The 15,981-nt window shown below is 38.1% G+C and overlaps 1 protein-coding gene across 4 annotated transcripts in view; it reads right to left on the bottom strand.

The window, feature by feature from the left end:
• The window catches only part of pnut (septin 7-like protein pnut), a 579,804-nt gene that overhangs the window by 385,552 nt on the left and 178,271 nt on the right, over positions 1-15,981 (bottom strand). The window contains exon 1 of one of the 4 annotated variants that reach the window (XM_076190986.1): positions 5,909-6,007. The exons of the other annotated variants lie outside the window; for them this stretch is intronic. Coding sequence (XP_076047101.1) covers positions 5,909-5,992 — 84 coding nt within the window. The 5' untranslated portion in view covers positions 5,993-6,007. Of the gene's footprint in view, positions 1-5,908; positions 6,008-15,981 lie in introns of those variants that run through there. 4 annotated transcript variants of the gene reach the window in all.

Raw genomic sequence — 15,981 nt, 5'->3', positions numbered from 1 at the left:
GTGGGAGTGCGTGTACACTATGGTTGGCTACCCCCCTTATAAGGGGGAAAAGCCCTTTGGTATAATCATTCAAACAATTTGTCTGTTTCAGTTTCTTTCCGTGTCCTTTGATAATTATTCTGTCCTATACTATGAGGTCTTCTTTAATTATGTTCATTACTTTAATAGCGAGTGTAATTATATCACACGCACGCGCGCACACACACACACACACACACACACACACACATTAAGGTTATTAAACAAGGCGCTTGATGAATATTAAGAAATAAAAATATTCATACAGACGTACATATAAGTGGAACAATATGAAAGATGAAGTACTACAGTAAAGGCAATATGATCCAATTCAAAGGGAAGTTAGACCAAATGAAGCATTCTGAGGGGATTCACGACCATAGCTTATATCCTGTAACCTAATCCTGATAAAACCTATACTGTACATTGCAATTTGATGAACGCGTGCGCGCGCACATTCATACACAATTTGCTTTGCAACATCTACATCCTCTCCCCCTCTCATCCACATCTGCTTAAATATACAGCGATGTCCGATTGTGTTGGAAATTTATTTTTCATTTTTATTTATTTATTTTTATCTATTTATTATTTTTGTCGAGAACATCAGAACATGTCCGCATGTGAGAGGACATCTGTCACATCACATTAACACGTCCGTGACTAAAAAGAAGAAGAAAAAAAAAAAAAAAAAAATGGGGGGGGGGGCAATCCCAACCCCAAAATAAATTATTTTATTGTACGATTAAATAAGACATACGGAGGTAGGACCTGAGAATGCGAGTTTTCATGTGAGCTGTTTCTATAGTATCTCCCTGTGCACTATGGTTCTCTCTCGCGTTTTCAAGAACCTTCGCCCGCTCCCCTAGAGTCGTCCCGGGCCTTTGGTCCTCAAGGATTCGACCCGAGTTCAATGTTCCACTGACGTAATTCCTTATGTCCGGGGGGTACTACGTCTATACGGGGCTGGGCACCGGAATAACAGAACTTTATTTATTTATTTATCTATTTTTTTTTTAATCTTGGCACCTTGCGGATGAAGGGTCATCCCTCTTTCCCGTCACACAGTTCGTGTCGAGAACAATGCACTTGGATGTGTCCCACAATATATGTAATCTAAGTAAATACATCTTCCCGTGATAGGAATTCATTATTTTTCTATATACTCTAATATTCTTTCAATTAAAATTATTTTGTAAACAAAACTGTTCTTACGTCACAACGATTTTATTTTCCATTTTATCATTATTCTCTTTTTCTTTAAGATTTGAATCATGATGGACAAAATTTTGGTGTCCACCACAGCGCCTTGCGACCTTTTGGCACTCGAAAAACGAGCTCAGAAAAGTCCTGAACTTTAGGTCCCGCCTGTAGTACCCTCTTAGTGCATCCACGTGGAAAATGGCCTCACTTTTGAGTAGACATCTGAGGCATAAAAAAATGTAGATCTGGCTAACATAAGGTGCTTCATCTCGAAGGGACAAGATGACGTGTAAGGGGCCATACTGAACAATGGGCTGACTTGAATACATGAGAGAGAGAGAGAGAGAGAGAGAGAGAGAGAGAGAGAGAGAGAGATGAAAGAGAGAGGGGGGAGCAGAGAGAAAACGTGATCGCGATTTATGTCTTAGTTCCAACAAGGGAGTGGAGAGAGATATGCCTTGTGAAAATAGTATTCTATGAGTCTTACGTATAAAGACATAACAAGCTTTACCAAACAAGTACATAAGAATCTTGACCTTGAAGCTGTCTTGCTTCTCAAGTTGTATTAATGCTATATTTGGGAGCAATTTTTAAACGTTTATTATGTCTGCCGCCATGCGATTTTATTCAGCCGAGGAAAACTTACGCAGCTAAAGTCACGCATGGATAGTTTTAGAAATTATAATGATCATTAAAAACTCCATAGAATGAAGGCACAAGACAACGCACATAATACGGGTTTTGTGCCAAATAATGACTATTCTTAAGCCAAGAAAACACTTGAAGTGTTGACGCTTGTCATGACACGCGGTCCCTATGATATTCCTAGAACTGCGAATTCAAGTACTTTTATAAATACCACTTATCTCGCCTTGTTCTTGCATAAAGTCACATTCTTACACACCTTTGAAGACACGCCGTTGTCGTCGCAGTTCCCCCCTCACCGACATGACGTCATGTCGTCAAGTGGGCTCGACCAAGCCATGGCCCACCCACGGGTAGACATTTTGCGAAACAAACTTCACATACCTTGTCCACTTCTGCGAGGCCTTCGACAATAAACCAACCAGATGGAAAACATTCTAATCCTGAAGAATCGACGAGAGATTGAAGATTATTCGGGCGATGCCAGCAACCCCTGGCAAAGTCGTGAGCAGGCTAATCACTCGTCCCAATCACTCCCCCATCCCCGCCTCTACGTAACCAACTACGACGCACCAAACATGGCGTCAAAACACATTAACGAACACAAGCAACAAATAAATTTCCCGTGAACGTTCCTGTCCCGTGTGTGTGTGTGTGTGTGTGTGCATGTGTGTGTGTGTGCCCATGCGCAAAACCACGTGTGCGCGCAATAAAAAACGAGAAAAAAACGAGTGAAGGAAAAGATTTCAACCGAGCCGAGGAGGAGAGAGGAGGAGGAGGAGGAGGAGGAGGAGGAGCAGGAGGAGTAAAAGGAGGAAGAGGAGGGGGAGAGTGAAGGAAGAAAAAAAATGACGAAAAAATATACAAGAAGTAATGTTGAGAGCAAGTGGATGTTTGTAAGACTGAAAAATGGCGGGAATGAGGGGGAGTAAATTGGTTAGAAAATAAGCAAAGAAAAAAACGGGAAAAAATGAAGAAAAAAAAAATTACCCCCTTCCACTTTTGCCCATTTGCGTGCAAGTATCCCCATTAATGCAAAATACATGTTGTGTATATTGCAAGGCTAATGCTTCTCTGCACTTATCAAGGCTTCAATATGTTAATGTGATTGTAAAGTAAATGTAGACTACAGCGAGAGCTAGCCTCGCCAAGGTCAGCTACTTTAGACAAGTAGTTCCACAGCTCCGCATACATTAAAGTTCTTTGGTATAAAACCTTCTATTACATGACTTTTGGTTACATTAAATTTATATTAAATGATTATAAGGAATGTATACAACGTATTTAGGAAATCACTTTTTTATATACGTACTGTAGTAGTCGTTAAAGTCATCAAACGCAAATGCTTACTAACTGGATTCCAGTTAAATGGTATGCTACCATAAAAACAGAGGTTACATAAATAAATAAATAAATGAATAAATAGATAAATAATAAATGGAGGGAGAGAGAAGAGGAGACAATAAAAGGAAAGAGAAACAAGGCAGGATGAGTAGATAGACAAGGAAGACAAAAATTACGAAAGAAAATCTAAGAAAATCGAAGAAGGATATTGAAGAATCACAATGACGTTCATAAAGACATAAAAGAGAAACTATCGAGAGGAAGTTAACAAATACATCACAACTAGAACTAAAAAAGACAAAAGAAATTAAATTACAATAAAGACACAAGAGGAAACTAACAAATACATCAAATATGGAACTACAAAAGACGTAAGAAATATTACAACAAACATTGAATAGAAAGAACAGAGAAGACAGATTAAATAAAAGTGGACAGATAGATAGACAGACTAGTTAAGCACTTCAAATTACACCTAAATTAGCTTAAAGTAGGAGCTGGGTGTACGTGAAGAGACTACTTGCCACAGTTCGCTGTCTAAATATACCAGGCGGCTGGAAGTATAGAACACACCTGACAAATACGAATTCATGAAATGTCACTGCTTGTAATACAAAGTTGTTTCGCGTGGAACAATGGGGGAACTGAACTTCCACTTGTTATGCTTTCGTAAACTTGTGTGTACGTGCATAAGTGGGTCTACATGCTTGTGATGAGATCGGTTCTGGTGGAAAATATTTCTAAAAAATTAATTAATAATAATAATAATAATAATAATAATAGTAATCCATAAGTACGGTGTAACTATGTATAACGTGAAACAGTTGATGAGAAAGCAGACAAATCCAAAATGAAAACTTAACAACATTGTGGAGACAGACGGCTCTGTCATGTTGCATAAAGTTTAAGTTCAGCTGGTGGAAACGTTGCGAACTGAATGCACAAAGATACACACGCACACGCAAACACATACACACAACACACACACACACAGGCACAAACATGCACATTATCTATACCACCAAGATGAAAAAATACACAACGCACACCCAACAAAAGACAAAGGAATTATTATACAACGCTGGAATATTTAACGTCAAGCTTGTGGCAGGAACAATTGAATAAATCTTAATTATGAAACAGTATATGCACACACACACACACACGCACGCACGACTCGATGGCTCAGTAGTAGAGTTTCCGGCCGCCACTACGGCAGTTTGGGTTCGAATCCCGTCCAGGGTTGAAATAATTTTAGTATCCCTGCGCCGCGGGTCGTTACTCCAACTCTCGTTGGCGGGGAGTTAGGTGTGTGTGTGTGTGTGTGTGTGTGTGTGTGTGTGTGTGTGCACGCGCGCGTGTAAGGTCACAGTATTACCCATAAATCGGTCATATATGAGCTCTGAGCTCTCTTCCGGGAAGGAAATAACTGTCAATCACGAGTCCAACACGTGATCCAATACCATGGTGAATCACATACACACACACATAGAGGCACCAGCTATAAAGTTTTCCCTGTTGTAGGGGGGGGGTAGTCATAACTACCTACACATGTAAGGGGTACTGATTGTGCCCTGAGTGAGGAGTGTGTGTGTATTCACTTGCTCTTTGGTCTTTGGATCACGTGTTGGACTCATGATCGATAGCTATTTCCCTCCTGGAAGAGAGCTCAGAGCTCGTAGGTCCGATCTATGGGTAATGCTATGACCTTGCACACACACACAACTCCCCGCCCACGAGAGTTGGAGTAACACCCCTCAGCGCTGCGATACTGATATTATTTCAGCCCCGGGCGAGAGTTGAACCCGGACCTCCGTAGTGGCAGGCCAGAGCTCTAACCACAGCGCCATGAGAGTGTGTGTGTGTGTGTTATTATGTAAGTTTTATGCAAGGAATACTTTAGCTATTTGGTAACACCCCTACGGACCCCAGTCATGCAGCATCCTTCATGAATGAAGATTAATCCCCACTCAAAGAAGAATTTTGATAATTTTGAACTTTTGCCGTTCATCCGTTCGGCCGCCATTACCATTTCTGAGACTCCTCCTTCTCAGCGAGATATTGGATAATAACGCTATTTATTGGTGACAAGTTGCGAAATGCAATTCCATTGATTCCATCATTGTGAGGACAACATACACATAAAAAAAAAAAAAAAAAAAACTTTGGAATCCAAGAATAGCTTCGACACACAAATCTAGATCTAAAAATTCTTCAGTGTGTTGCTGATGTCTAGCTCCACTCCCCCTCGTTCTTGTATGTATACAGCCCCGCGTGCAAACACATACACACGCGGAAACACGGTGTTTCTTTTGGTAAACACTTCCATCTCAGTCTAGTCTAGTCCTAAAATTAACACAAACTGTATAATAACAGTGTACCACTGTATCAATACTAACTCAAACATATTATTATTATTACTATTGTTATCATAACTTATTATTATTATCATTTATTATTATAAACAGTTCAAAATGAAAAACTCACGTTAGGAGGTGTTTTGCTACGGCCTTATCTATCATGTCTACCTTATGCGTTTTGACACCAAGGATATGTGTCAGTTACCTATGGTAATCATATTTCTATCATGTGTGTGTGTGTGTGTGTGTGTGTGTGTGTGTGTGTGTGTGTGTGTGTACGCGCGAACGAACCTTTCCTCGTTCTAATATTCTTTACAAAATAAACACGGAATGCATACGTGGGTATAATGTTCCTTGGCAAAAATCCAACAGTTTTTTGGATCCAACAGTTTCTTTGGACTAACATAAATCACACATAGCATCAACACCGTTCAAAGTTGCAACAACCTTTTAAAACGAAGCTATGACTGATCAAAACAAACTCCGATTCAATACACCAAGAAACAATATTGTCACTGTGCGATAGCCCCGCCTTATCATATCTTAACTAATGCAGTTCCGGCTTCTTATCGGTGATAAGCTGGAGACCTTTCGTCAGCTTCATTTCCCTTGTATGTGAGGAACCACATACGACAGCGACCGGGGTATCAGTGTTGGCTCAGCCGCCCAAGAGATTTTTTTTTTCATGAAATGTCTGGTAAACATACTCCCTTTGATGTAACCGCGTGTGGTGCTAGACTGGGCTCATGTGTATTTGTATGTATGCATGCATGTATTTATGTATGTGTATATATATATATACATATACACGAATGTTTACATGTATGTGCTAAGTATACGTGTGTATGTATACATGTACATATGTATACAAGAATGTACGTGTGTATCATATACATCAATGTATGTGTATGTGTATATGTGTTGTCTGTATGTTTGCATGCATATATGTACGCATGTATCAATGTATGTGTATGTGTATACGTGTGTGCATATGTATGTATGTATAAACAACCATAACTCTAATGTTCGAATAATCAAAGGAGGTTCCTTGACAGAATTGCCCTCCGGATACAGTCTCCGAAGCGTCAGACAATTTTATTACGTTAGTGAGAAATGTGCTCTCGTTCATTCAATATCATCATCGGCCAATTCTTATCTGATAAACTCAACTGGAAAAGCCTAACAGCGGTGAGAGATTACCTACAAGAATAGAAGCGCTGAACTCCAGCCCATAAGAACAACAACTTAACTGGACCATTCATATCTCAGACAGTGAACACATGAATGTAAGAGACTGCAAGAGACCTACCCTAGGCAGTTCCATGTCCAGTGCCACCTATCCTCCCTATGTATAAAGTTATCTAATAAGCATACTACTGCTAGAACAACGTCAACGAAATGAGGTGTCCTGTGTCACTTTAAACATTTCCCATCTCCGGCTCAGCTGGCGACCTTGTCCTTGTATGGTGCACGAATCTCACATATGGGGTGATTCGTCTCACCTGCTGCATCTGGGCAAGATGGACGCCAAAACGTTCTTATTTGTCAACGTTTGTTTGGTTTATAAAATTCTTCAGCCTCTCTCTGTTCACCGCAATGCTGCATAGGTTTCTCTCTCTCTTTTTTTTTATTATTATTTCCATTGTTATTTTTCTTATATCCATAGTAATTGCGTGCCTTCACCTCTAAGGAGCCCAGGAAACAATAAAAATTCTGAAATGGTGGTTATTTTTTTTCTGTGAAACATTTTGCATTTTTCTCTGTCGTTTTTTCTTCCCACTGGGAGACTCTGTAACTCTCTTCCCCTTATACTTCCACCCGTCTCTCTCTCTCTCTCTCTCTCTCTCTCTATATATATATATATATATATATATATATATATATATATATATATATGAGAGAAATTCTCTAGTAACAGCGACATCAATCTGATCATTTTTATGTGAAGGTGATCGTACGGGTGGCCGAAAGCAGTGGCTTCGAATCCTGCATGCGACTGTCATAAAAATTATCAGATATATATATATATATTATATATATATATTATGTATACACACACACACATACTGCAGTTAAAAGATAATTTACTTCGAATGAGCGTTTTTCTTTTCTTTATGGAAAGTTCCTCTGAGAGCTTATTTACTTATTTTTATCTTTATTTTGCCATTTCAAATATGCCAATAAAAAATAAACATTCTTTTATGAATAAAGACTTATCACCAAGAATATTATCACTTTTGAGATCTACGCTCGCTCCTTTCCGCTACTCTCCTTTACCAACTTCACCTGCACCTCTTCAGCATGACAGTCCACCTACAGTAGGTCCCTTAATCCAACGCTTGCCAACCGCCACTTGTGCAGACGTTTGCGCCCAGGACATGAACCCACTTCGGGAATTGGCCCAGGACATAAAACACCTTTTTATAATTTCATGAGTACTGTTTCCGCACTCGCTCAATAAACTCCAACGGACCCCCACTAAGAGGGGACGCGAAGTCAACCCACTATGTACACTGCCAGATTTATTCTCAGAGTAACATTCCTCTGACGAAGCTACAAGCGAAACCAGTCAGGAATGAACTCGTACAAGACCCGTGACTCTCTTTTTTCCACCTTTTTCAACTTGTCACAATGTCTCAACACGTGAAACACCACCAATTCCCGAAATGAGTTCATGTCTTGGGCCCAAATGTCCGCACAAGTGGCGGTTGGCGAGTGTGGGATTAAGAGACATTGGTGTATCCCGGGGGACAGAAGCGCTGGTTACAAGTGACGAAATACGATGCAGTGCACTGCATTCGTTCTCCAGGATAGCCACTCCCCTTGTAATGGCCTTCGAATCAAAGTGGGCAGGTGGATATCGTGCTCCGCTCATGTGTATTTGTATGTATGTATGTATTTGTACTCGTATGTATGTATGTATGTGTGGGCCCTGACTGATGGATTGTACCATCATTATTACACAACACCAATTCGTTCGATCTTGCAACTTCTGCACACTTCTCCGTGACTGATGCAAAACCATGAAAGGTAATCTACACAAGGAGGGCCATGATGGAAACAAGGCGGGCACAGCACAATAACAATAAATGATAATAACGATAATAATAATAATAATAATTATACTCGCTATGTAATAACCCGATATATAATAATCTAATACATAACACAATACAATATCTATAAAGCTAAAATAAAATATATAATAATATACAATATAATAATCATAACTTATTAATAGTAATAACAAAGATAATACGCTAAGAATGATAAAGGTTAAAAAAAATAATAATAATAATAATAAACATTAATTAAAAATATGAATTAAAAAGAAACAAATTGGGCCGCTGCCACTTCAACAGTAGAATGGCAAAGTTACGATGTTTGCTCAGAGATCTGCCAACTTTTCGCTCTAAACAGAATCGTTTTAAATTTTCCTTTCCCTAATCTTTTCGTGTTGTCCAGAAATAACATGTTAATGATAAAAGTTATGAGGTAAATGTTCACACTATACTGCAATGTGTGTGTGTATGTATACACACACACACACACACACACACACACACAGACACACACACATATATATATATATATATATATATATATATATATATATATTCAACCACATTAGATATACAAGGCATTTTCTAGATCAGGATAAAAAAAAGTATCAGGTATAACACAGCTCATGATGTATATATTCCCCCTCGCGGCGTTTCGCGATAGGATCTTCCCGCGCGCCAACAAAAGAACGACGACGACGTGCGACGTCGGCTCCTTGCGTTCCAGATGAACGATAGCAACGCCCACAGAGCCATGCTGGTTGCAAGATACACGCAATTAACCCTTCAACACAAGATCATAACTCACAGATTCTGTTCTCGTTAACACCAAACAATTCAATTCGGCTGAGGAGGGAAAGGATTCTTGGGAGTTCTAGGTTGTCGCTGAGACGTCCAGCTCCCCTGAATTCACAATATTGTCTCGTTGTGACAGCCCTTTCCTTTTTCAGCCCTTGTCCATTCCTGGCTGCCTATCAAAGGGATCCCTCAAAATAAATACATAAATAACAACAACGACAATAATAATAATAATAATAATAATATTAACAATAAATAATAACTAATAATAATAATAATAATAATACGTATACCAAGGTTTTTTTCCCTTTACAAGGGATGTAGCCAAAGTCAAAAGGCATAATTCCACTCCCACCCATTTCATCCCCACCCCCACCACCCCTCCCTCTTGGCTCCTCCTGGAGGACGGGTCATCCCTGCATCTCGCCCGTTGCCCTGGGTCAGAAGCAATCCAGCAAGACACAACAGCATCCACAGCAAGGCCGCTTCATTTAATCGGCGACCCTTCCTCCCCCGTCTCCGTCTCCTCATGGAGAAAACGTAAGAAAACGGGGAAAAATTCCTTCGGTCTGCATCTCCCCGTCTTCTCTTTCTCTGCATGAAGGGCCTGAGATTGGGGGTCGTCTAATAATAATAATAAAAATTAATAATAATAATAATAAAGATTAATAATAATAATAAAAATTAATCAAAATAATAATAATAATAATAATAATAATGATAATAATAACAATAGTAATAATAATAATAACTAATAATAATAATAATGATAATAATAATAATATTAATAATGTTAATAAATAATGATAATAATAATAATTATAATAAAAATAAGTCTATAGACAGAATTGAAAAAGGCTCATTGTTCTTCAACACGGATGGCGCTGAACTATTTTTAAAAAGAAATAATCCAAACAAATAAAGTATATCTCCTATTTTTTTCATAAAGAATGCCACAGCGCTGAAGTGAGAGAAAAGCGATTCATGAAGAGAAAGGGAAGACACAGAAGAGGAGAAAAAGAGGAGGAAGAGAAGAACAATATCAACAACTTGGGGACACCCAAGAAAGGGGACGATCAAGATTCACTGTGACAAGTGACTTGACCTGATAAGAGGCCGGGAACAAAGAGACCATATGCAAACCCGACAGCAGGCGACCCACATGCCGTAGACGAAGACACATCTCACACCACCATGAAAAAAAAAAATAAATAAAAAAATGAAATAAAAAAATAAACACGAAAAAACGGAAAAAAGAGAAGAGGAAGGAAAGAAGAAGAAGAAGAAGAAGAAGAAGAAGAGAAGCATAAGAAGAAGAAGAAGAAGGAGAAGAAAAAGAAGAAGCATAAAAAGAAGAAGAAAATGAAGAAGCATAAGAAAAAGAAGAAGAAGAAGAAGCATAAGAAGAAGTGGCAGAAGAAAAAGAAGAGATTCATTTCGAAAGCAGTTTCATACATCATTTGCCCAAGAATTAAGCACAGATGCTTGTCAGTGCATGTCAGCACCATTTGGTAGGTATTCACAAAGGCAAACGGGCTCGCGTGCATGAAGACATGTAATTCTTAATGAATACGAATGCATGCAACCAGTACACTCTTGTACAGTGTACACATGGAAATTCATAATTGTACCTTATCTACACAGACAAGCAAATATACATACATGCACGTACACACAGCACACAGGCACACTCAACCTGACGTACATACATACACAAACACATATACATGCCCAAACACACACACAAGCTCAACTTCATGTACATACATACACAGACACATATACATGCTCAAACACACATACACAGAAAGTCAAATTCATGCACATACACAAACACATATCCATACATACACGCACACACACACATACAAACTCAGCTTCATGCACATACATACCCAAACACACATACACAGAAAGTCAAATTCAAGCACATACATAAACACATATACATACACGCACACCCACCCACACACACATACAAACTCAGCTTCATGCACATACATACCCAAACACACACACACACACAAACTCAACTTCACGTACATACACAAACACACACACAAAACTCAAATTCATGCACATACATAATCAAGCAAATATAAATGCCCAAACACACACACACAAAAACACATATGCATGCCAAAACACACAAAACTCAACTTCACGCACATGCACGCACGCACACACACACAACTCAACTTCACACACATGTACGCAAAGACATGAACGACTGGACAGAAGGGCACACCCAGCACCTCATCACTTGGGGGCAGCTGTCTGACCCTATCAAGACCATTAATGTTATCGTTCTGTGTTCTTCAGTTCTCCTGCACAGGGCCGACGTCGCCTGCTTTCACTGGCACTCATTTTGGCACTGCATATCACTCCCCTTGGCACTGGCCTTATCATCCCTTTCCCCCACCCCCGAACCCCACTACTTTGATGCCATCGCTCTTGAGAGGTCTGCATCTTCTCTTCTCCTTCTGTATGTACAACTTCTCGCAGATGACTTTCCTACTACGAGTACACTACTGTAGACGTCACTAAGTAAATGAATTAATACATGGACAAATAAATTAATTGTAAAGAGAACACCAACACGGGGATCATCCTCCAGTACCTTAGCAAAAAAACACCCGATGAGAATCGCCAGTAACGGCGTATGTCATCCCAAATAAGGGCTTTGACCTAGCGTCAAGCAAAGTCCCGGTTTGAATCCCTGGGCAATTGTCAGAAATTGTTTGAAATAAACAAATAACTAACCTACACATTACCAGCACGGATACAATCCTTTATTACCTTTGGCAAAAGAAGAAGAAGAAGAAGAAAAAAAAAAAAAAAAAAGGGCTCTTCAATATCACTGTAGCATTCAGCATGTCCCAGCATTTTTCCGACCCTAAGGGTACCCCTATCAAGCCAGCTCTACGCAATCTAAATCCCTGTTCACACATTAAAAATTCTCATCAATTATTGTGAAGTTGAAAAAAAAAATCGCTTACAGAATTCTAGAGTTCCCTAAGTCTACACTTCAACAGTCTAATATTTGTATTTTAGGTTTAATTTCTCTTAGTTCGTCATTCAGCTTCTCGATATACGACGCATAGATGATTTGACATTTGAAGACTCGAAAAATGAAAAGATCATAACCTAAGTCGTTTCTACTCAAACGAACTCGTCTAAGTTGCATAGGGGCTTAACATCTAACTTTAGTTACTAGATGGGTAGAGGAAAGCGTCATGCATTCAGTAGTTCCCAGTGCATCCTAAAATTCATTTCAATTAACACCTCCAGGTTAATAAATACTGTCGATGAACCAATACACGTAATCGGCTTTGTTTCCCTTTCAAGTGTTCGAAAGCACGGGTTCGATTCCCAACGGCAATCAGTGACTGTCCATCGTAAACCCGACCATGCACGTAGCTAAGTGTCTCCTGGTGTAAGCTTCTCACTACTGACTATGGGACTCTTTTGTGGATAAATAGATAATAATAACAATAACAATAATAACAATAATACTCGGTATGTAATAGCCCCATATATATCTAATACATATCATAATATCTACCAGTTTAACAACAACCGTACTTCTCAATGCTAAGCCTAATAATAACAATAATTATAATAATCGCAATAATACCCGGTATGTAATAACTCAATATATAACAATCTAATACATAACATAACGTTATAATATCTAAAACGCTTCCAACTGTACTTTCCCCTGCTAGGCCTAAGCGGGGTCTCAGGCCTAATCCAACCTTTAAATAAAGTAGACAAGAACTGGTTTACCAATTGAGTGGTTAACGAATGGAATAGACTTAGTGACCAATTAGTGAGCGCTGAAACTATCGGTTGTTTAATGAGAAGGACAGATAACTTTATGGATTGGAATGATAAGTGGTAGTGGACATGGAACTGTCTAGTGTAGGCCTTAGGGTCTCTTGCTGTCCCTTTCATTCTTATTTTCTTAAATTAAATTAAAATTAAATAATTTTGATGAAATTAGATAAAATCATACGACGCAATTTCATGACAGGACCCTACAGAAGGCAAGGGACCAACCCCCTTCTGTACTGTGACAGTCTTTAGATTCTTTATAATTTCTCATTTTTATTTGATTACAAAGGAAGAGCATGCCGACAGAGACCTTCAGGTCCATAACTAGGTCGGATGCGGGAAAAAAAAAAAAAAAAAAAAAAAAATAAAAAAAAAAAAAATATATATATATATATATATATATACACACACACACACACACACACACACACATATATATATATATATATAAATCAATATAAAATAGTAATAGTAAAAATAAATAATTTAATCAAGAAATAAAATATTGATAAATAATAAAAACAGATAAATAACAATATATAAAAATCAATAATATATGCAAAATAAAATATAAGTGGCAAGCATTACAGTATCAAAACCAAGAACTTATTCACTGCGAAACTCTTCCCCTTTTCAACTCAGCAGATAAAAATCCCCCAGACGCCATGCAGACAAAATATATAAAGTGTGCCACGGTTATTACGAGACCACCTGACGGGATTTCTCTTCGTTATTTATATAACAGGAAGCACCAATTAATGACAAACTTTCTCCTCGTTATTGGGGGGGAAGCCTCCAGTAATTGCAAATAACAAGCTAGCAGTCAAAATAAGTAAATAAAAAAATAAATAAATAAAAAATAATAAAATAAATAAATAAATTAATGAATAAACTATTATGACGAAGCCCCTTTCCAGAAAACTTTGTAGCGTGGAATTTTGAGCCATGCCCTTGGTCCAACTCGCTGGGAGGAAAGTTCGAACTGCCTTCACCTTGACCTCCGCCGCAAGTGGCCAGCGAGCATCCCAATAAATAAATAATACATATATATACATATATATATATGTATATATATATATATATATATATATATATATTTTTTTTTTCTAAACAGAAATGTAGTAGCACATTTGTAAATTACACACAGGAACCCACAGTCGGAGAAAGAATAAACTTCGAATAAAGAAAAATCCTATATTTCGGCTATCAACTGTAGCCCTCTTCAGGAAAGTACCTTCCTGAAGAGGGCTACAGTTGATAGCCGAAATATAGGATTTTTCTTTATTCGAAGTTTATTCTTTCTCCGACTGTGGGTTCCTGTGTGTAATATATATATATATATATATATATATATATATATATATATATATATATATATATATACTGTGCCCATATGTCTTCATTAAAGTTAAAGTTACAACTAAACGACTGTTGTCGGCAAGGTTGGTAAGCCTGCGTGGAAGTCGTAAGGGTTGGTAGGCCTACTTTGATATGAACATCTGCAATAAAAATATAACTCTCTAAAGTCATCCACAATTCTGTGGTCATCGCTAAACCTTCATTTTTCAATTTATTTACTTATTATTATATTCGCTTAAATTAAATTTCCCATCAATTATGCTGACGATAACAAACTTGTCCACATCCTGGTTAGAACTAAACAAATCAAATGTTAGTTTCAGGGCATATATTGCTCTAAACATCACCCTTACTGAAAGATTTCTAATGGGTGAAAATACGTTAGTAAGTATAAAAAAAAAAAAAAAAAAAAAAAATATATATATATATATATATAAAATTATATAAATAGAATTAAAAAAAATATGTACATACATATATAAAATAAAATATAAACAAAACAAAATAATAAATCAATTGAAAATCAAATAAACAATAATATTCATAAATTAACACAAAAAATAATATAAAGGTTGCATTTGCTAACTTAAATCTACGAAGAACGACAAAGAGGTTTGTCTTGTACTGTGCCCATATGTCAGCCCCCTCACGCCCCGTCAAAGCCACCAACGGGAGGCTTCCTCCACTCGTTACGCATGCGCAGTGACAGGACGCGCCAATCAGTAGTCAACCCTCACCTCGCTACAGTCGTGACAGGAAGCGTCAATCGACCTAAGGGACCCCATCCACGATACGATCTGGACTTGAGGTCGCCGGACAGATCTGGTCGGATCGTGGATGGGGGTCCCTAAGCTTTCTTTCTCTGGGACCGGCTACACTAAAACACGTGGCGAGAGGGAGAGTGGGGAACCCGTGCGCAGATGTGTTGCGCAAGTCGACTTTGCGTAGGTGTATGAAAGGGTGACCCCACATGTTCCTGATTATCCTCCTTGTGCTCATGCCAAGTTCGTACAATTCATCATCCAGCTGGAATAAATACATGAAGGAGAAACCATCTTTCTTCTCGGTTGTGAAGAGGGTTGGTTACCCTTAGCTGTTTGTGTATGTGTGTTTATGCTAACAATAATAATAATGATGGTGATGATAATAATAATAATAATAATAATAACAATAATAATAATAATCAGTTTATCAAGTTAAATGTGATACAGTGATACATTAACAATATTCTGCACAGTACACACACACATACACACGAACATAGTTCCATTCCCGTGTAATACAACTAGGTAAATAAACTAGGTAAAAAAAAACTAGGTAAAAAAACATACACACACACACGAGCCTCCCATACT

This window comes from Oratosquilla oratoria, chromosome 9, assembly GCF_046742065.1.
Source record: "Oratosquilla oratoria isolate Oo_2021 chromosome 9, ASM4674206v1, whole genome shotgun sequence".
NCBI classification, from domain to species: domain Eukaryota; kingdom Metazoa; phylum Arthropoda; class Malacostraca; order Stomatopoda; family Squillidae; genus Oratosquilla; species Oratosquilla oratoria.
Note: the sequence above shows the minus strand (reverse complement) of the source record. Positions and strands in the feature narration are given on the sequence as shown.